The sequence below is a fragment of the Bubalus kerabau genome, chromosome 7, assembly GCF_029407905.1.
Source record: "Bubalus kerabau isolate K-KA32 ecotype Philippines breed swamp buffalo chromosome 7, PCC_UOA_SB_1v2, whole genome shotgun sequence".
In the NCBI taxonomy this organism is placed as follows: domain Eukaryota; kingdom Metazoa; phylum Chordata; class Mammalia; order Artiodactyla; family Bovidae; genus Bubalus; species Bubalus kerabau.
The window spans coordinates 75,847,597-75,870,218 of record NC_073630.1 but is presented as its reverse complement, the minus strand read 5'-3'; the positions used below and the strand labels follow the sequence as shown (position 1 = coordinate 75,870,218).

The 22,622-nt window shown below is 41.5% G+C and overlaps 1 protein-coding gene across 1 annotated transcript in view; it reads right to left on the bottom strand.

The window, feature by feature from the left end:
• Positions 1-22,622, bottom strand: part of CRACD (capping protein inhibiting regulator of actin dynamics) — a 288,315-nt gene that overhangs the window by 48,376 nt on the left and 217,317 nt on the right. Inside the window, exon 6 of the mRNA XM_055588637.1 lies at positions 6,425-6,596. Coding sequence (XP_055444612.1) covers positions 6,425-6,596 — 172 coding nt within the window. The remainder of the gene's footprint in view (positions 1-6,424; positions 6,597-22,622) is intronic.

The window sequence follows — 22,622 nt, the reverse complement described above, 5'->3', positions numbered from 1 at the left end:
GTTGCTGCAAAATGCATTATTTCATTCTTTTTAATGGCTGCATAATATTCCACTGTATATATGTACCACATCTTCTGTATCTATTCCTCTGTCAATGGACATTTAGAAAACCTGAATCTTGTATTCTGCAATCTTGCTCAACTTTATTAGTTGAATGGTTTTCTTGTGGATTCCTTGGGATTTTCTATATATAAGATCATGGCATCTGCGGATAGATAGCTTTATTTCTTCCTTTCCAAGATTAAAGCTTCTATTTCTTGCCTAACTGTCCTAGTTATAACTTACAATAAGTACAGTGTTAAAAAGCGATTCTTGTCTTTTTCCTGATCTCAAGGGAAACGCATTTTTTTCACCATTAAGCATAATATTAGCTGTGGATTTTCACCACTGTCCTTTATCAAGTTGAAGAAATTCCTTTCCACTCCCAATTTTGAGTGGTTTTTTATCATGTAAGGGTGTTGGATTTTGTCAAACGCTTTTATCTCCATCAGCTGAGATGTTGTGGTTTGTGTCCTTTACTTTGTTAATATAGCATATTATATTGATTGATTTTTGGATATAAAACTAACTTTGTATTTCTGGCTTAAATTCCATTAGGTCATGGTGTATAATCTTTTCTATATGTTGTTGGAATCAGTTTGCTAGTATTTTGTTTCGGATTTTTATGTCTTGATTCCTTAGAGATATTGGTCTGTAATTTTCTTTTTCTGTGATGTCTTTGCCTGGTTTGGGTATTAAGGTTAACAGTGGCCTCACAGAATGAGCTGGAAAGTTTCCTCCTATTTGCCACATTCGTTCTCAAGTGGAAGCCTCTGCTTATGCCATTTCTGACTGGAAACATCCGTGCCTTGTCTCTCAGCCACTTCAAGTCCTATCGCTTGTTGGGAGACAGCTCAAGGCCTCCTCATTCCTGAGCCCCTTCCTGTCCTGCTCCAGCCCCAGGGTGAGCTCACCCTCCAGGGAGCCCCTTCAGTTCTTAACGTGCTTAGAGCTGGCACTTGCTGTTAAGTGCTGTAGCTGTGTGTGATACAGTCAATGCCAGGTGTTAAGTAGAAACTGGAAGCAGGACAAGTGCTGTCCTTGTAAGTAGCAGAACCTCCGTCAGCAGCTGAGGGCCAAAGGATACCCGAGCTTAGTGACCCAGGGCCACGTGACTAGCTCCCTAGCACAGCTGCAGCAGGACAGAGGCAGAGTAATGGGTGGTTCCGAGGGCACTCATTACTGTCTGAATAGTGCCTCAGCGACTTACCAGCAAGTCATTCTCAAATGGGAGTAATAATGTCAATCTCAGAGAGTCATGGTAAATATTACATGAATTCACCTATGTAAAACACATTTGTATTAAGTTTAACACGTGGTAACTTTAATATACACCAATGGATATTCTCTGAGGGGGGAAAAATTGTGGTTAAAGGAATCTTGGAAATGCTGCAAACGACAGCTCTCTTCTTGGAAATTCCCAGGGCTAATGGCATAGTAAAAGCTCTGAAAAGTCCTATGTAAAGAATTCTATTTAATTCGTTTCGGTCCAGGATTTCCCAGACCTTTTTGTCAAAATGACCTTCTCCCCCTTTTGAAATTTAAAATCTATTTAACACACTTTGGGAAACACAGTATTAGCTGTCTTTAGTTAATAAAGGAAGTCATATTAAATTGTTAAAAACTGATCATGTTTTACTGTTTTGCTTTTCCCACTGGCATGTATAATTTAAAAGTAGCAGCCTAGGAGAAATAAAGGCTTCTAACCTAGAGAAAGACAGAATGCTTTAAGACCCAAAGGAAATGAGAAATTTCAGGCAGAAGGAGCAGATCAATAATGAGCTATTTTTGGCCATGGAGACATTTCTAGAATTACAGATTCTTGGAGTTTGACAGCATGTTAAAGTTCAGCTCCTTTAAATTCCTACCCGGTGCAGAAATTGCCCTTCATCAGTCCCAATCCCCCTGGCATACATCCAGCCTCTCCATTTTTAAACAGCTCTAGTAATTATGAAATTCTCCTTCACACTGGGCCGAAGTCTGCCTCCTTGGAGCCTCCACCTGAGATCATGTTCACAGAATTTTGAGTTTTGTATTTTAGTACCAGCTGCCCATTTTGGAGATTGACAAATAAAATACACTACGTATATATATACTTTTTGAATCCTACACAACGTAAAAGAGCGTATCTGTTAATTGAGCAGCAAACTGAAAATAAGGTTTGTTAGAAGCAGCATTTCTCATCTTCTCCTTCTGTAAACAGGGCAGATAATCAGAAGTTCAGCTATACTGTAAGTGATGCATGTAATATTTACTTCATGGGTGGAATTATTTCTCAGTTGGAAATTTCTGGGACTTCCCTGGTAGTACAATGGATAAGAATATGCCTCCCAACGCAGGGGTGAGTACAATCTCTGGTCTGGGAAGATTCTACATGACTCGGAGCAACTAAGCCCATGCGCCACACCTACTGAAGCCCGAGCACCTAGAGCTTGTGCTTTGCAACAAGAGAAGTCACCGCAACGAGAAACCTGTGCACCGCAACAAAGAGCAGCCCCTGCTGGCCACAACTAGAGAAAGCCTGCCTGCAGCATTGAAGAACCAAAGCAGCAATAAATACGTAAATAATTGAATAATTTAAAAAAGAAAATTTCTGAGAAGAAAACAGGAATATATATATTTTAAGGAACTTCTATTTTCCTATTTTTTTAATTTTAAAAATATTTAACGAGCCATTTTTTTTTTATTTTAAATCTTTTTAGTTTAAAACATATTTATAATTCCCAAAATGTCAACATTCATTACTAATTATTTACAGATTTAAAAATAATTTACATGATCAGATCATCCTACAAATAAGGTTTTTTATCTAAAGCAATTCTAACCAGATATGTTGTTGGAAAGGAGATTTTAATGGTCAGCTTCTTCAGATGATTGTGTATATTCTCTGATATGTTACCCAAAGTTGAGAAGTGATGCCTCCTTGAGACCTCCCCTGACTTCCCAAGTGCAGGTTCAAACAGTTGCTAATCAGGAAAGGGAGAAAATGAAGAAACCAGGATCAGTCAAGAAACAACAGTTCAGTTCAGTTCAGTTGCTCAGTGTGTCCAACTCTTTTCAACCCCATGGACTGCAGCATGCCGGCCTTCTCTGTCTATTATCAACTTCCGGAGCTAGCTCAATCTTATGTCCATTGAGTTCATGATGCCATCCAACCATCTCATCCTTGTCCCCTTCTCCGCCTGCCTTCAATCTTTCCCAGCATCAGGGTCTTTTCCAGTGAGTCAGTTCTTCACATCAGGTGGCCAAAGTATTGGAGTTTCAGCTTCAACATCAGTCCTTCCATGGAACACCCAGGACTGATCTCCTTTAGGATGGACTGGTTGGATCTCCTTGCAGTCCAAGGGACTCTTCAAAAGTCTTCTCCAACACCACAGTTCAAAAGCATCAAGTCTTTGGAAACAAGTGTTCAATATTAATACTGTATAGTAGCTCTTTGATATTGCTATAGTGACCCCATTTTACAAAGGTGAATCTGAATTTTCTTGTATCTTCTTTTAGAAATGAGGATAAAAGCTTTATAAGTAATATAGAAAACTGATGAAGCTGATCATGTCTGCAAATGGTCAAACATGCAAACTTAAAGGGAATGAATATATTTACATGTGTATATTTATAGTATGTAGATACTGACTTCAAAAAGAAAAACATGAAGTTCATTAGCTATTAAATATACCATCTAAGAAGAAAAGTAATCTACAGTAGGAGATTAAACCCTCTTGTCTATAACAATTTCCTGTGTGCCGTGCTGTATTTCTTGCCCATTTCACTCTTGCCACTATCCAAGCACAAACTGTGGTACAACTTTATGAACTGTATCATCCCAAAGAACAAGGGTTAGTTTTTATTAGTGCAATAAAAAAAGCATACTGTTTCAGAGGCAGGATTTTAGGGTCATTAGATCCCAAGAGGATCAACTGTCAATATGCTAAATCATCAAATTTGATCTGATATTGCAATTAAGACTTTCAAAATTATGAACTATATAATCATTTAAAAGTTATATTAGGATACACACCACTTTTTTGCTTTCATATAATAAAATGTGAGTGCCCCCACTGAAAAGCTGTAAACAAGACAGGCATGGTCCCTGCCATTGTAGAAATTAGATTCCAAGGAAGAAAGAAAACAGGTAAACAAAGTAAGTAAACTAAATATGTTCTGCTGCTGCTGCTAAGTCGTTTCATCGTGTCTAACTCTGTGCTACCCCAGAGACGGCAGCCCACCAGGCTCCTCTGTCCCTGGGATTCTCCAGGCAAGAATACTGGAGTGGGTTGCCATTTCCTTCTCCAACGCATGAAAGTGAAAAGTGAAAGTGAAGTCGCTCAGTTGTGTCTGACTCTTAGCGACCCCAAGGACTGGAGCCTACCAGGCTCCTCTGTCCATGAGATTTTCCAGGCAAGAGTAGTGGAGTGGGGTGCCATTGCCTTCTCCGTTAACGAGCCATTTTAAAACTCACTATCCAAAGTTTATCCTTCTAGCTTCCTGTATTATACAAATGTGTTAAACAATTAAAATACAGCTGTTATTTTGTTATATAATGTTTCATAAATATAGGTTTATTAACAAGAACAGGTAACATTACATATATTTAATGGAAATATAGCTGTTAGATCCAATATAGATTTCCCCAAGGCTTTGTAAAACTTTAAACCTTAAGGAAAAAACCTAAGGGTAATTGGAATACCAATTAAGTGGGATGAGAACCAGAGTCTAGGGTCTTCTGAGTCTAATATAGTTCAACAAGAAATCAGAGACTTGACAGAGCTATAAAAAGGATAAGTTGTGCTTCCATAGGACAGTCCTTCTAAAGGAGAACTTTCCAGACTTGAGCTCAGATTTTGCATTAAACCGCTACTTGGTCATATTTTAGTATCTGTACCTCATTCTGATGTGTGAAGCAAAAAGTTTCACAGTCTTACTTTGCAAAGGAAGAAACTGAAGTAAAATCAAAACTGATTCATGCTGAACAATACTCAACTCTACATCAGTACTGATATTCCAGCAATTGGGTTTAGTTTGGTGCTAGCTGTGTTCTCTTTCAGTGAGATCGTTTCCTTTGGTCAGTAGTTTCCTTACTAAAGACAATGGAAAACAAATAACGGGCCTGTGGAGAAAAGAAGTCAGCATTACTTGGAACTAATAAATGTTGTCGTGGGCACTGTAAAGCTTAATGTGGATGGCTTGCTTGAGGATTCTGTAATCTGGGCTCAACTGCAGCTGACAACACTATACTCACAGACAGACCACTGAGGATGTTTTTGTCTTTGTCCTTGAAACACAATAATATCACAGATGACATCATCTATGCCATTAACACGTACTTAATGCATTGCCAAGCATTCACAGGAAACACTTTCTAAGCGCCTAAGATGAGGCTGAATAAACCCTGTCCCTGACTTCACAGAACTGACAGGTGAGTGAGAGAGACAGACAAGCCCATCAATAACGTCCAGAGAAAGCGACAAGCTCTTTGCTGGAGCCAGGCTCCCGATGCTGGGGGAATGCTGTCAAGGGCAAACAAACCAGAACTGGTAGTGGGAAAGGGCTTCTCAGAGGAGCTGACTGCAGACCTGTCAGGAGCAGAGCTTAACCATCTCTGACTTCAATTCCCAGCACTCAGGTGAGAAAGTACTGCCTGACCCTGCTTGTCTAAGTTCTTGACACTGTCACAGCCAGATGTAGTGTGCTCTAAGAGGAGGAGAAAGGGAGAGAGGAGGAGTGAGAGCAGAGACAGGGAGACAGAGAAGGAGGAGAGAGCAGAGACGGGGGAGAGAGAGAGAGGGAGAGAGTAGAGATAGGGAGAGAGACAGAAGGAGAGAGCAGAGACAGGGAGACAGAGAGAAGGAGGAGAGAGCAGAGACAGGGAGAGAGAGAGAAGGAGGAGGAGAGGGAGAAGGGATGGAGGAGTGCAGAGAAGAGGGGAGACAGGAGGAGAGAGAACAAGGAGCAGCAACTGAAAGCTCACTGGAGGCAGGTTCTGGAAGTTGCAAGAGATGGCCAGGGGTATGAGGGTGACATCCTGTGTCCCAGCAGTCTGTGTACTCAACATGGGTGTGAAACCTTTCTCCTTGCCAGGCAGTGGGACAGGGGACACAGTTTCCTTCAGCCCACGGAAGCTTGTTGAGCTGAGGCAGTGAGCTGCCACTTTCCTCCCAGGGCGAGGGCAGCAAGAGGAAGGCTTAGACTCCGGTGGTCTCCCGGCAAGTGAGACCCGTGTGCCAGCTCCCCGAGGTGTCTGCGTAGAGCAAGCACCCCGTGCACCCCGATCCTCCACCTTCCCGGAGGTGGAACCCTGGCCAAGGTGGCCCTGCCTCCCTTGGGACTCCACTCCCCACCCCGGAACTCCGCAGAAGGTCTGGGGGTAAAAAGTGTGAGTGATTACCTCAGACTGCCCTCCAGGGTCTCCTCGTCAGAAGAGAAGGTTCCATTGCTGACACTTGGGGGAGAGCAACACTTGCGCCCCGCAGATGCCTCCTGGGATACAGATGTGCCTTTCTTTTTCCTTTTGCCGAACAACTTCTTAAAAGGCTGGAATTTGCCTCCTTTCTTCTTGTCTGTGGATTACAAGATAAACACGCTGCAGCTGGACAAGGCTGCACCTCTGAGCCTAGAGCAAATTATGACCGGGGCTGCGAGCCGGGGCAAAGGGCGGCCGTCGGAGCCAACAGCCACCTGGCCCGGCGCCAGCATGGTCCTCGGGCAGCGGGGCCACACAGCTGCCGGGACGACGCGCCCCTGGGCAGGGTCTTCTGCCCCATGGGCACCACCAAGGGCTTCCAAGCTTCATGCTGGCCGGCAGGGCATCCCCTGTGTGTGCTACATGATGCCAGTGCCTGCTTTCTTTAACAAAGCAGATGGCCAGGGCCCCTTTCCGTGGGAGATGCTGAGAAAAACACCTAAGTTAGACAGGCGGTTAAAAGGTTTTATATATAGATATAGATAGATAAGATAGATACACATATAACTTTATATATATACATACATCATCTTCCCTGAGAATCACTCACTCTCTTTCAGCCTTTATTAGGTAATAGAAGATAACTGCTAACTCTTGGCATAAGCTTTGCCCCCAATTCCCTCCATCCCCATATATTTGCAGTTTATTCCTCTTGTCTCCTTTTAAGACATACTATGAAGAGCCCCAGAGGAGCTGTTATGAACATCTTTCCATATATTATTAGATCCAATCAGAACCCAGGCTTACTGCCAGCACTTTCTACAGTTATTTTAGGTAATACCTTTCAGTTCTACTCCTTTGTATACGAATTCTTCTAAATTACCCCACTCCTACACCCCAGAAGAGAAAGTGTTAATCAGCCTCTACTAGGAGAAGCTTCCTCTCAGATCTTTCCTTTCAAAAGCTTAGTCATTTATCCAGAGGCCAATCTTTTTTTTTTTTAATTATTTAATCCTTACTATCTATGTATGACTGCTGGCTCAGCAGGTAAAGAATCAGCCTGCAATGCAGGAAGCACAGGAGATGCAGGTTTGATCTCTGGGTCAGGAAGATCCTCTAGAGAAGCGGTAACCACTCCAGTATTCTTGCCTGGAGAATTCCATGAACAGAGGTGTCACAAAGAGTCAGACACGACTGAATGACTAAGCATGCACATATTTGACACACGTATGACTTCTGTAAGAACTTTACAGATATTACCTCAGTTATCCTCAAAACTACCTGGGAAGTAGATACTGCAAACATCTGTGTTTTCTGGATGAGAAACCTGAGCCCAGAGATGAAATTACTTGTCTGTGTCATGGGAAACATATCTTGGAAGCTGGAGTCAGGAGCTTTGAGGGGAGAGGAGAGATGAGCGTTCATCATATGTATGGGAAAGTACCTGCACAATACACACAGGACTGAGCCCCCATCTGGGTGTCAAGTCCCCAGACCTCTGCTGTCCAGAGATCTGGGTATTAAAACAAGGCTAATCATCTCATTTCCTCTCGTGATCTGCAGTTATGGCCTTACTAAGAGTTCACAGAAAATCTGATGTGAGGAAGAAGTGGTTTAAACTACTTTGCCCTAAGCAGTGGTGAGAGAAAGTGAGGAAGCATGAAGAATAATTATCAATTACAAAAAGATAACAGTCTGGGATCCTTAGTATAGATGCAAACACACCTTCAGACTTCATCGATCCCTGAAATAACATATTGTATCCCCTTTAAAAGGAAAGGAGATTGATAACATAGCAAATAAGGCACTGTGTTAGGCATGTAGTCCTCAAAAAGAGTTAAATTATTTAAAAGACATGGAAATGTGCAATATAAATGAGATTACATTATTTAAAAATGGTAAAAACAAAAAACAATTGGAGGGTTTAATTTCAAAATGTTTTCAGTAATTATTTATTCAGGCATATAGGTCAGAGATTTTCACAAAACCTACTTTTGGTTTTCATCAGTAAAGTCTCCAATGGCTAATTTTAAAAATTATAATCAGTAGCTTTTGAAGACCATCACAGAACATTAGGTAAGTGTTAGAAGAACTGACTTCACATGTTTTCCTTGGTGGTCCAGCGGTTAAGAATCCACCTTCCAATGCAGGGGATTCCAGGGGGGATCCCTTGTTAGGGAACTAAGATCCCACATGCCGCTGGACAACTAAGACCACATCCTGCAACTGGAGAGAAACCTGAGACGCAACAAAAGATCCCGTGTGCCACATTAAGACCCAAGGAAGCCGAAAATAAATATTTTTTAAAAAGAATTGACTCTCTATAAAATGAGTCAATTTAAAAATTTAAACTAATAACATTCTGTAAGGTGCCACAAGTATTGTTACATTACTATATAACTGGTCTTTGGCACTGCCTGATGAAATAAACGAGCGCAGTACTTTCTCCATGACTGTCCAAGGTTCAAAATACGTAACTGACATCACATCTAATTTCTAGGTCGACGGCATCAGTAAATGGTCAAACAGCAACTTACGCTACACTTCATTTATTTAGGAGGTAAAATTCTCCTTTTATATCAATTGCTTCTCTTCCCACTGTAGAAATACCTAACCCCAAGTTTTCTAATTGGAAATATTCTAAAAGATCATAGTAAAGTTCTAAAAATATCAGTTATGATGACATCATTACCCCCAGCCTGGGTCCACAAATAAAGCTTTTAAGCTACGTAGAGAATTTTAGATTGTTAGAATTTACTGATAGGAAAAAAGTCATCCCTTGCTCTAAAATTAAGGTGGATTTAATGGGGTTCAATTGAGCTGGAACGAAGGGAGTTATCTATAATTAAAGGCAAATTAAATGACAGTTTCTTGAATGGCTATTTAATTGATGGGTGACTTGGTCTACATGGCCAGGCAAGAAGGCTGATGAGGGCCTTTGTAATGCCTCAGTGTCTTGAATGGTGGCAGCCACCATATAAAATATTGGCTGCATTGATCATATTGATGGGGAGGACAGAAAGTGAACAGTCTGGGAGAGGACACCAGGCTATGGAAGCCTTAGCTCAGAGAACTTGGTGGGCTTCATGCAAGCACAGAAAGGCCCTCTTCGGGTGACTTGTTCTGCAGAGCTGGCTATTTAAGGACTGTTTGTAAACCAACCAGCCTAGCACTTTGTGCTGCATGTTATATGGGTAATCACTTGGCAGGAGTCCACACATATCATCATGCAAGACGTATCAAAGTCCACACGTCAGATAGCACCCTTCTCGTAAATTACTCAGCAAAGACTATTTCTTCAATGCCTTACTTACTACCAGAAAGGTACAGGAACAGTAAAACCTACCTGAACTCTGCAACCAATAACCATTTCTCTTACCACGGGAAAAAAAAAAAAGATTCTAAATCCTAGGAACACCAATCTTTCTTCAGGGGAGGAATCACAACACAGAAGCTTTCATTAGAAGTCTACTTCAAAGCCTTAGTGTTTAGTGACATCTCAATTATTAAACAAAATTTCCCCCGTCCCTATTTCCACAATTAATTAATGTTCCTGTTGGAAATATCTTTACATTTTAAATAAAACTCAAAAATTTACTTTTATGATTATTTTATTATTGACTGCAGCAGTTAACTAATTTTCCAAGATTAACTTTAGAAAAAAAACTTAGTAATTCCAACTAGCAGTTAGGCCCACCCAGTATTCAGACAGCAGACTATGACCAAGCAACCTCAATGCTGTTGTTGTTCAGTCACTCAGTGGTATTCGACTCTTTGCAACCCCATGGACTGCAGCATGCCAGGCTTCCCTGTCCTTCACCATCTCCCAGAGCTTGCTCAAACTTATGTCCATTGAGTTGGTGATGCCATCCAACCATCTCATCCTCTGTCATCCCTTTCTCCTCCTGCCTTCAATCTTTCCCAGCATCAGGGTCTTTTCTAATGAGTTGGCTCTTTGCATCAGGTGGCCAAAGTATTGGAGCTTCAGCTTCACCATCAGTCCTTCCAATGAATATTCAGGACTGATTTCCTTTAGGATTGACTGATTTGATCTCCTTGCAGGCTGAGGGACTCTCAAGAGTCTTCTCCAACACTACAGTTCAAAAGCATCAATTCTTCGGCACTCAGCCTTTTTTATTAAAAGTCCAACCCTCACATCCATACATGAAACTACTAGAAAAACCACAGTTTTGACTATATGGACTTTGTCAGCAAAGTAATGTCTCTGCTTTTTAATACACTGTCTAGGTGTGAATAGTATGAAAAAGCAATCTTAATAGGGAATAAAATTTTATAAATCAGGTAAGGAGTTATACTCTTATTTACTTGACTCCCCAGTTTTATTCTCAATGTTTAGGTCTAAGATCTTCCATATCAAAAAGGCAAGTACCTACATTTTATGAAGCACTTGCAATTCTATACCACAGAAACCATCATGAAAACCTGAGCATATGTCTGTACATATCCTTCATTAAACTATTTTATGATCAATTTATGATTTGGCAGCTGTTATCAACAGTCTGTCTCCACCACAGAATTAATTGGATTAAGTGAGTGGTCATCACTAGCAGCTATTTTCTTGACAAATAACCCCAATTGTTATTGTGAATATTTTTGTACAGATGGGCCTAAAAAATCAAAGCAGTTTTCACAATGTAGCAAAACAGACAACTTCTGCAATGCTAATATGAAATACTCCCAAAATACGACAGTCATACAGAAGGAGTAGGACATAGCAAAATATTCTCTAGCATTAGAATATTTAGGATGGCATTTTACAACTTTACCACAGAAATTTACTCTTGTTGGGTGAATTAGGGCAGTGGGGAAAGGAGAGAAAGGAGAAGAAATAAGTATTATTTCTACTAAATTTGTTTTTTCTTACTGACTGTGGCTCTAGTTAGGGGTTAAGTGTGTGGGCCCTAGAGATGAGAGTGTGTAGTTGGCCTGAATCCTGATCCCATGTCTTGCTAGCTATGGAACATCTGCTTAGCAGCCTCTGTGGATACTTACCATCTTAAAATGATAAGACTGAGTTGATAGGAGAAAAAGCAGCGGGTATCACATTTTCTTAATATTTCAGCATTTTTCTGCTATAATTTTTCACATGAAAGAACCTATATCTGCATATACACTGCTTCGGGGATCACAATAATTTTCATTCTTTAAATACTGAATTGAATTAATTTACTTTCATCATCTAATAATTACTTAAGGGGATTTTTTTTTTCATTTAAAAAAGTGCTCACTATCTATTATTTCATGGATATAATTACATACCATTTGATGGCTACATCAGTATAATTACTAGTTTATACAGAAGACTCTAAAAATTAAAAACCACTGGGCAAGTCAAGCAAATCTGATTCATTTTTCCATTTGTCATGAGGATGCAACTCTTACATTTTCATTTCTAAATCTAAAATTATAAAAGCATACAATTTCTCTGCATTAGATTTATATAACACCCTTCCAAATGAGAAACAGAATTTCCTCTCTTGGTTCATTTAGAACATCGTTTCTTAGTCTGGAGTTTCTCAGACTGTGCTCTGTGGGTCAGTACCAGGCTCTTATTCAAAGACCAGTCCACTTGAGAATCCATGTAAAACAAAGTTAAACTTGTTTCTTCACTATGGGACCTTTCAGGGTTTTTAATATGCTGATACCAAGTATTGTGCTCCAGAAGAGCAGTGCTGCCCAAACTTGACTTTCTGAACATCCATCATGACTAGTGCTCCTCTGAATACTCTGGGAAACAATGTCTTCATTATCTCTTTAAAATGTCTTGTAGTTTCTTTAGGTCCCATACACTCTAAATTTCTCCCCTAAATTCCAGAGCACACTGCTCAGTAAACAGGAGTTTACTAGAGTGTAGCTCTAGTGATCTTTTTTTTTTTTTAACTGAACAGCTTCTTCTCAAAAGTATTCTGATGTTCCAGAATTAAGAGAAGCACTGCAGGATTCCTCTTAAGTTAGTAAAATTACAGGATTCAGGCAATTGCTGTGTACCGTGTCCTAACACAATGCCTGACACAAAACAGACACTCGATATACAGATCAACTGTTTCATTAGAGTCAGATGTGCTTTGGAAATCAGAAGTTTTCAGACTGTGTATGTGAAAGAAAGTGAAGTCGCTGAGTCGTGTCCGACTCTTTGCGACCCCGTGGACTGTAGCCCACCAGGCTCCTCTGTCCATGGGATTCTCCAGGCAAGAGGACTGGAGTGGGTGCCATTTGCTATATAGAGGCATGTTAAAACCCCACGGTGTGTGACTGCACTTTACAATCAAATGCAGTGTTTCTGGAAAACATTTATATTCATCCTAGTGTTAATAAATGAATTTTGCACCAAGCTGACAAAGAACCTTAGTGAGTTTGAAAGTACAGATAGGAGGTGGTGATCTCTTTAATCTCTTTAGGCAGTACAGTCAGTCTCACAATCACACTTGTTTTGAAACTGCAAATTTGTTCCAATGTGACTGCTACATGCTATCTCATCCATGACCAGCGGCAGGTGAGCGCTTGTTAAAGTGCACTCTGCTGAAATGAGGTGTGTGGAAACACACAAAACCTCCACCCACATACACCTCAAACGTCTACCAGTTCCCCCAGATGGCCACCTGTGCTTTGAGATAAACCCGTGCACACGCGGTGTTGCCGCTTTCTGTCTCCCTTCCACAGCCTCACAGCAACTCACAAGGTGCAGCCCTCCAATACTCCAATCCACAAGAAAACTCTAGGTCTTTTTCAAGGTAGAATACCATATATATTACAGTATTGGTTTATTTCATGACCATTTAACATGTGTAAAACTGTGATACCTTTTTTTAATTAGTGCCTACCCTTTTAAATATGGCACGGATAATTTTTTTGTGTTGTGCTGCTCTCCCATTTTCCAATGAGTCCCTGGTTCTCCCTTTGTGGTTCAGCATAGCTCATTGATTTTTAGCAAGACGTATGTCATGTGATAGTAGAACTCACTGCACATACTAAGGAAAACATACTGAAACAGGTTTGTACTGTCCTTACTAGATCTACGCAAGGACCAACCAAAGAAAATGTAACTTCCTGGCTGCTTCTTGGGTCCTTTGTTTCTCAAAACCAATTTTTAATTTTCCCAGTTTTTCCCATTGGACTCTCAGAACCTCCTTGTACAGATTTCACAATAATTCACAAGAGAAACTAAATAATACTGAGAAACAGTTACAGAGGCAGACATAATTTTTAATGTGAAGTCTCAGTGTTTGGCCACATTTCTCCCACATACTAGAAGACGTGTGGGTGGTGGTTCTTTTCACTGCCAATTTCTGTCACTTGAGTTTCAGAGGGTGCTGTGAATCAACACCCAACTCTGAGAGGGAAATACTGGTTGGGGGAGCTGCCTGCTACCTTGCTCTGCAATTTAGTGCAGTAGCAAACTACCTCAAAGGATACCTCAACCCAAGGGCTGAACACCTTAAATTCATTTCAATTCAACATATGCTAACTAAACACCCAACACCTGTAGGATCTGCGTGGGGCCCAGCAGGCAGCACTAGTGAGTAAAGAAAGTTTTAGGGACATCTGAGTCCGTATCCGTCAGGGTTTAATCAGAGAAACCAAACCAGCAGGAGGTGTTTTTACACAGGCATGTGTGAGTGTGTGCATGTGTACGTGTGTGTGTGCATGTAAGATCCATTAAGAGAATTATTGCAAAAAATTGGCTTATGCCAGGTGCGGGCTGGCTAAGCAAGTTTGAACCCACAGGGCAACTCCTTAGGAAGGGCAGGCTCGAGTCTGCTGCTGCTTCACAGGTGGAATTTCTTTTCTCAGAGAAGCCTCAGCTCTTTTTAAGGTCTTTCAATGTATAGAATCAGGCCCACCCAGATTATCCTGAATAATCTCCCTTGCTTAAAGTCAACTGATTATGGACTTTAATTACATACAAAATATCTTCACAGCAACAGTTTAATTAAACAACATTTATGTTTCATTAAATAACTGGGGAGTATACCCTAGCCAAGTTGACACAGCAACAAAATGATCATCACACTCCACCCTCTCAACTTGGCTCTCATGCACACTCACACCACACTTCATTTCCAAATAAAGCCAATAACAAAGTCATACTTTCACTGACATGATACAGCTATCCTACGTACATCTGAAAACACCCATTCCGCAGAAGAAGTTCAAAGTCCTTGGGCAATGCTCACACTTCTCCTATAACTTATATACTGAGATATAAAGTAAAAGTGAAAGTGTTAGTCGCTCAGTTGTGTCTAACTCTTCACAACCCCATGGACTGCAGCCCACTAAGCTCCTCTGTCTATGGAATTCTCCAGGCAAGAACACTGGGGTGGGTTGCCATTCCCTTCTCCAGGGGATCTTCCTGACCCAGGGATCGAACCTGGGTCTCCTGCATTGCAGGCAGACTCTTTACTGTCTTAGCCAACAGGGAAGCCCCACTGAGATACAAAGTTATTATTAAAACATCTTATGTTTGATGATGAGATAGGAAAACATATTTTGTTACTATACAGAGAAACATATTCCTAACAAAATAAGGAAGAAGTACCCATAACTAGTATGGGTTGTTTCTGCAACAGTCATGTGGTCTTCAGAGCTATCTTCTTTTTTTTATTATTTATTTTTAATTGATTGATGTTTGGTTTACAATACTGGTTTGATCATAGCTATCTTCTTCCACTACCCATTGCTTTTGCCCTCAGCAAGGACTTCAGCTGGTTGTGGTTCTTTGCCTGGTGAGTTGATTCACACCTGAAGAACCTGGTCTATTAGCTGTCCCAAACTGGGCTGTTGTAGTTTTCGATTACCCCACAGGATGTGGGAATACTAATATGCCCTAAGGGATCTCCAGGAGTCCAGACATACTCTTCCTTGCTTCCATTATACAGTAGCAGCAATTTTCCCTTGATAATCAGAGTCAATCACTGCATCCCATACAGTAACTCTCTTCCTTGCCCATTGAATGAGAAGCAGGAAGAATCCACAGGGACCATGTGAATCTCAACAATTCACTATGTAGTCTCCTGGAATCACTGCTGTGTCTACTGATGGAAGTAATCCTCCTACTGTAACTAAGAACTCTAGACAAACAGAACTTGAGGTCAAGGGAACAGGAAGATACATTTTCCTAGTGGATCACAGAAAATGAAGCCACTCCCATTTCTACCCATTGATTCCTGGACCAATGAAGCCTGGCTATGAGAGAGACATTACTACATATTGGACACTGACATAGAACATATACCATAACCTAGAAGACACAGTCCCAGCCCCCCAAGGTATCGTTATGTCACTGCTGCTGCTGCTGCTAAGTCGCTTCAGTCGTGTCCAACTCTGTGCGACCCCATAGACGGCAGCCTACCAGGCTCCCCCATCCCTGGGATTCTATAGGCAAGAACACTGAAGTGGGTTGCCATTTCCTCCTCCAATGCATGTAAGTGAAAAGTGAAAGTGAAGTCACTCAGTCGTGTCCGACTCTTCTCGACCCCGTGGACTGCAGCCTACCAGGCTCCTCCGTCCATGGGATTTTCCAGGCAAGAGTACTGGAGTGGGGAGCCACTGCCTTCTCCGGCTATGTCACTAGTACTATATAATTGAGTCTTCAAAGCCACTGCAGTATGATATCAAGCCAGCTGCTACAGGATGATGGGGAGCACAGACAAGACCAATGAATTCCACAAGCCAGGGCCTCTCAAGTTCCTTGATTAAAAATGATATTGTGGGTTGCAGCCCACCAGGCTCTTCTGTCCATGGGGATCCTTCAGGCAAGAATACTGCAGTGGGTTGCCATGCCCTCCTCCAGGGGATCTTCCAAACCCAGGGACTGAACTCAGGTCTTCCACATTGCAGGAGGATTCTTTACCATCTGAGCCACCAGAGAAGCCCCAAACTACCATAATAGAAGATAAGATAGTCTGTAAGTGCATGAATGATAGTTTTGACAGAAGCACCACAGGCAAAGAAGGCAGATCTTTTTCCAGAATGTCTGTTCTAGTAAGAATAAAGTGCTGTTCTTTGCATGATGGAAACAGGTCTTCTGTGCCTACCTATGGGTACTGAAAGTGAAAGTTGCTCAGTCATGTTTGACTCTTTGTGACCCCATGGACTATACAGTCCATGGAATTCTCCAGGCCAGAATACTGGAGTGGATAGCCTTTCCCTTCTCCAGGGGATCTTTTCAACCCAGGGATTGAACCCATGTCTCTTACATTGCAGGCAGGTTCTTTACCAGCTGAACCGCAAGGGAAGCATCTATGGGTAGAACTACTCTGATATAATTTCTGGAAACAGAAAAAAATACTGTTTTTAAAGATTTTCAAATGGAATTATATAGTCTGTGTCAGTACTCCAGATTGTGTCAGACAGTCCTGTCAGGCTATTCTTCTTTGATCTGAACCCCTTCCTTTGCACCAATACCATGTTTATTTCTTTTGATTCTACTCTGTTCTCCCTGGAGAGCATTTTGTGGGGATGAGGCAGTCCTTTGAGAATCACTGCCCTCCCAGCAGGTTTCTCATACCTAGACTAAACCTTGGACAATAGCTCAGACAGGTAATAGATTCACCCTGGCAATGTCCTATTCTGGGGAGACAAAAAAGACACAACCACTGTGTTTTATAGAAACCTTCCATTAGTTCGTGCACCAGATACTGGTAGAATAAGCGACAGCCCAATCCTGAGAGTCCAAGGGAAGGTGATTTAAATTTCCTCCAGTGTCTGGGATGTATTATCTCTTTGACTAATAATCCCTGGGTTCACGTGATGCGGAAGTTGGAGAGAAACCTCAAAGGTGTCCTTTGTCCTTTTATGGTTGGGCATCATTTTGTAAGGTAATCTAGGTTCAGGGGTTACAAACACCTTAGAAATGCAAATGTTTCCCACATGACTCACTGTCCACAGCCTTCCAGGAGAGTCACAGGAGCTCTACTGCAAACACAAAGGTCACTCCTGAACCAAAAACGTTATGGCTCAGATTTTATTACCTAAACACAGCCCTCTGGGCAAATACTGCTGCTTTTTGGTTTGTTTGTTTTAGCATCACCAAGTCTGCTGCTGCTGCTAAGTCGCTTCATTCGTGTCCAACTCTGTGCGACCCCAGAGACGGCAGCCCACCAGGCTCCCCATCCCTGGGATTCTCCAGGCAAGAACACTGGAGTGGGTTGCCATTTCCTTCTCCAATGCATGGAAGTGAAAAGTGAAAGTGAAGTCGCTCAGTCGTGTCCGACTCCTAGTGAGCCCATGGACTGCAGCCCACCAGGCTCCTCTGTCCATGGGATTTTCCAGGCAAGAGTACTGGAGTGGGTTGCCATTGCCTTCACCAAGTATAACAGTGGCTAAACCTGTGATTTTTTTGTGTGTGTACTATTTCTCAATAATAAGGAGAGATGCTCTTCATCTCAAGAGGTTATGTAAATGCAGGGAAACAACCCCTCCAATCTTGAAGATCTGGGTTTATTTGGTCACCACTGCCATTTTCTAGCTTCTTGGGACCTCAGTTTCCACATCTGCAAAATGAAGCACCTAAGCTCTATACGAGGGTCCCTCCCTGTTTTCAAACTCTAAGAATCATTTCTTTAAAATGTTTGTGAACTTCAGGGGCTGCCCTGGTGGTCCAGTGGTTAAGACTCTGCCTTTCAATGCAAGGGACACCAGTTTGATCCCTGGTCTGGAAAGACATTACATGCTGCAGAGCAACTAAGCCCATGTGCCATAACTGCTGAACCCACGCTCTAGAACCTGCACTCTGCAACAAAAGCTACCACAATGAGAAGCCCATGCACCACAACCAAGAGCAGCCCCCACACGTAACTAGAGAAAGCCCACATGTGGCAATGAAGACCTAGCACAGCTGAAAATAAATAAATAAATCTTAAAAAAAAAATGTTGTTGAAGTTAGAATATATTCTGGCTCATAAAACCTCTCTTTTCGTAAGTTATCTGTTAATTATATTCATTATATTTTCTCCATTCCTGGTTTGTCTCCTAATTACACTGGTTTTGTTACCATCATACTTATTTTGCAAAATTAAGGACCTTCAGGGTTTGGAAGAAGCAATAACATAGTCTGCAAGTCGGCAAAAAGAGAGCCAAGTCATTCCATTTCTTTGTGTCAGAATCCAGGTTCCCATTCCTAGGAATGCCAGTGCTGATGGAGAAGAAACAGTGCCACAATCCTAGAACCTGAATCCCCAACCCCATCACCCCACTGCCATTCTGGGTCTGACTCAGTGAGGTCTTCTAAGACAAGTGACTAATGTGAGCCTCAACTCTGGGAAAAACTTTTTCTGAAGGGAAAAAGCCTTCAGACACACTTCTGAGATTTCACAGATTATATTAGGCACTCAGGGTTCCTGTTAAGTTCTGAAGGACAAAGTCAGATGGGTCCCAGACAATCTCAGATTTATGGGCCAATGATACAAATGGGGACAGCTTTAGTTGCTGACCAATTCTACCCCAGTATATTGGAAAAGACCCTGATGCTGGGAAAGACTGAGAGCAGGAGGAGAAGGAGGAGACAGAGGATGAGAAGGTTGGATGGCATCACCAACTCAATGGACATGAATTCGAGCAAACTCCGGGAGATGGTGAAGGACAGGGAAGCCTGGCGTGCTGCAGTCCATGGGGTCACAAAAAGTCGGACACGACTGAGCAACTGAACAACAATATTCAGATTCTGCTAGACTTGCATTTGCCTGTCTGCTTTTCTTAGCTGTATATTAAGGAATGCATGCCCTATCTGGATTCTTACTGTACTTAATAATACTACAACTTTATGTCCTGTCTACCAACTCAGCCCATCTGTGGAGAAGCAGTGTTATTCTGTCTAGCACAGGTCCTTGCTACCTCTGCAAGAGTCCCTTTTCCATGGTGATGAGTGCAGACCTGGGACACTGACTGATCAACCATATTGACTGCAGTCCTGCAGCACTGAGCTGGCACTGGCATATCACAGGAATTTTTGAGTTCCTGACACCAGCTAATAGGAACTCAAAATTTAGAAGGAGAATAAGTTGTTTTTCAAATTCAAGAAGTTTTCAAGATTCTGGTCTCCTATGAGAAAAAGGTAGAGATTTGTTAGAAGAAAGCATCCTGGTAATGGTTCATAGGGCTCTCTCTACTGGGCTTCCCTGGTGGCTCAGATGGTAATGAATCTGCCTACAATGCAGGAGACCCAGGTTTGATCCTTGGGTTGGGAAGATACCCTGGAGAAGGGAATGGCAACCCACTCAAGTATTCTTGCCTGGAAAATTCCATGGACAGAGGAACCTGGTGGGCTACTGTCCATGGGGTTGCAAAGGGTCAGAAATGACTGAGCGACTAACACTACCCTACTTGATGGTCCAAAGGTTTTACTGACAGCGGTCATGGCAGTATGTGTGTACCCTGGGTCAGCTGAAAAGAAGATACAACGTCCTCCCTCAGGGGCTGGTGATGCTAGGGAAGCTTGGATGAAGGGAATCCTAAGGCCAGTGTCCTGTACATAGTGAGTGATAGCCCACTTAGTAGTAGACCCCACATTCAGTTTAGTAGAATTCAGAATCCTTTAAAACTAAGTAGAAAAGAGAAGAAAATGGAATAAAATACAAAACAGGATGAGTATGATTTCAGAAAACTCTTGTCTCTAGTTTATATATGTGTGTTTATGTCTGTGGGTATACACAATTTTGTGCACACATATGTTCTGATATAAGATGTATTTCTTGCTCCAGATCAAGTCAAAAATACTTGAGAAATGCTAATAAAAAAATTAACACACTTTCCAGTAAACCAGGCATGCATTTCAATGCAAGAGTCAAAAACTGTTTATCAACACAAGCCATTGCATATGTTGTAGGCACGCTGGCTAAATGAGAGAAAGTAATACATTCAAAAACAAGCTAACAGCTGCCAAAGCAATTAAATAAGCTCCCCGACACTGCCAAAGCCAAAGCTGATGTTCATACTACACTCTACTTTGGCTTTGGTCATTCTATAAAATCTTCCACTGCTGAATTAAAAAAGGAAGAAAGTTTCATTAAACTTGCACCTTTGTGGCTGCTGAGCTTGGTTTTGGAGCATAACTTAAAAACTCCTAATTTGGGAAACATCTTTTAAAAAGGTATTATGTTTCACCTTTTGTACCTTCTTTACCCTCAATATAAAATTTCATGCAGGAAATCCAATCTGCTAGCACAAGATTCATTTTTGCTGAATCACATCACTTTATTTTTCAAATTCCTTTCTCAGAACAATTTCAAGGAGCTGGGAGTGACAATTAAGTCACTACTTGGGAAGTTACCCGAATAAGGTCAGATGCCAAGTGAGTGAAGAAATCAGGTCTCTTGCCTCTGAGCCTGCTGTCCAGCCATCTAGTCAGGGAGGCACTCTGATCAGAAGACGGACCACTGAGGAATATCCTGCTTCTCTCCATCACTCTTCCCAGGATTCCTCTCCTAGACTGATATCCAAAGTATTGATGAAGCACTAGGATATTAGGCAAAAGAATGAAGGAGATCATTCTGGAACTGCTGAACAGAAGTACTGTATTAGACTCCTTCACAAGTCATGTGGGAAATTTCAGAACTTGTCACTAGCCCCTAGAATCACACAGGTGCAGATATCAATGGATTCAAGGAATCTTTAGATACTCTTAATGCTAAATTCCAGTGGTTATGGAGGACCCTTAAAAGACTATTTCAAAATATGACTGTAAGAAAATGAAGTTGCTAGCCGAGGAGTAAATGGTATTTTTTTTTTTTTTACCATAAAGAATAAAACTTGTTCAGTTCAGTTCAGTTCAGTCGCTCAGTCGTGCCCGACTCTTTGAGACCTCATGAATCGCAGCACGCCAGGCCTCCCTGTCCATCACCAACTCCCGGAGTTCACTCAGACTCACATCCATTGAGTCAGTGATGCCATCCAGCCATCTCATCCTCTGTCATCCCCTTCTCCTCCTGCCCCCAATCCCTCCCAGCATCAGAGCCTTTTCCAATGAGTCAACTCTTGTAAACTTTGTTAAACTTTGGCTATGTGCCAGGCTTGAAGCTTTACATGTAATATCTCACAACCACTCAATAAGTTATTATTTTTCACATTTATAGGTGAGGAAACTGAGGTTCAGAGAGGTGAAATGATTTTTCCAGTGTTACATGGCTGATAAGTGGCAGTGCTGAGATTCAAACCAAGTCTGTCTAATTCCAAATACCATGATCTCAACCATTTTTGCTGCATTTCAAATGTGCGTCTTGGTGATGCTTCTTGACTGAACACTCCCTCTACAGGAGGCAGATGAGCTCTGAAGTAAGATCCTGAGTTTGAGTCTCAATTCACTTACTTACAAGAAATAAGACTCAAGTTTCCCAGTCTCCTAAGTTTCTGTTCTCTTGTCTATAAACCATGAATAACAATAATACAAAGCTTACTGATTTATAAGAGTTAAATACTGCATATAAATCATTTAGCAGAATGTGAGCATATAGTAAGTATTCAAAAAAAATTAGGAATTATAGTGATAGTATTAAGAAATTCATTGAACTGATGAATGGATATGTTATGACCTTTAAGTACCATTTCTTAGTTGCTACTAAAAAAAGAAAAGAGATGAGGAAGAGAAAGGAGAAGAGTGGGAAATAGGGTGCAAAATGGGAGAAAAAAGAAAATAAAGAGGAAAAGGGAATGTAAGGATATATTTAATGAGAAAAAAATTTAATTTTAGGTATTTTTCAGAGTAATTCAGACTTATTCAGAAGATGTACATAAGGCTTCTTGATCCTATCTCACCCCAATCCCAGAACATATTTAATCTCACTGGCATGTGGCAGTGTTCCAGATAGCAAGAAAGTAATGCTAACCCTCTTTCCAGTTGCCTACAGTTCTAGACAAACATATAAACAAGTAATGTTTGTAATATATCAGCAACACAGGCAACAACAGACACACGCACAATTTAAAATTAGAGTTCAAATAACCATGACATGAGGCATTCTCTTTTTTTCAAGGAGGGCTAGAAACCAACCTGCTGCTGCTACTGCTGCTAAATCACTTCAGTCGTGTCCGACTGACTCTGTGTGACCCCATAGACGGCAGCCCACCAGGTTCCTCTGTCCACAGGATTCTCCAGGCAAGAACACTGGAGTGGGTTGCCATTTCCTTTTCTGAGAAACCAACCTCCATCCTAATAATTACACTAATCCAG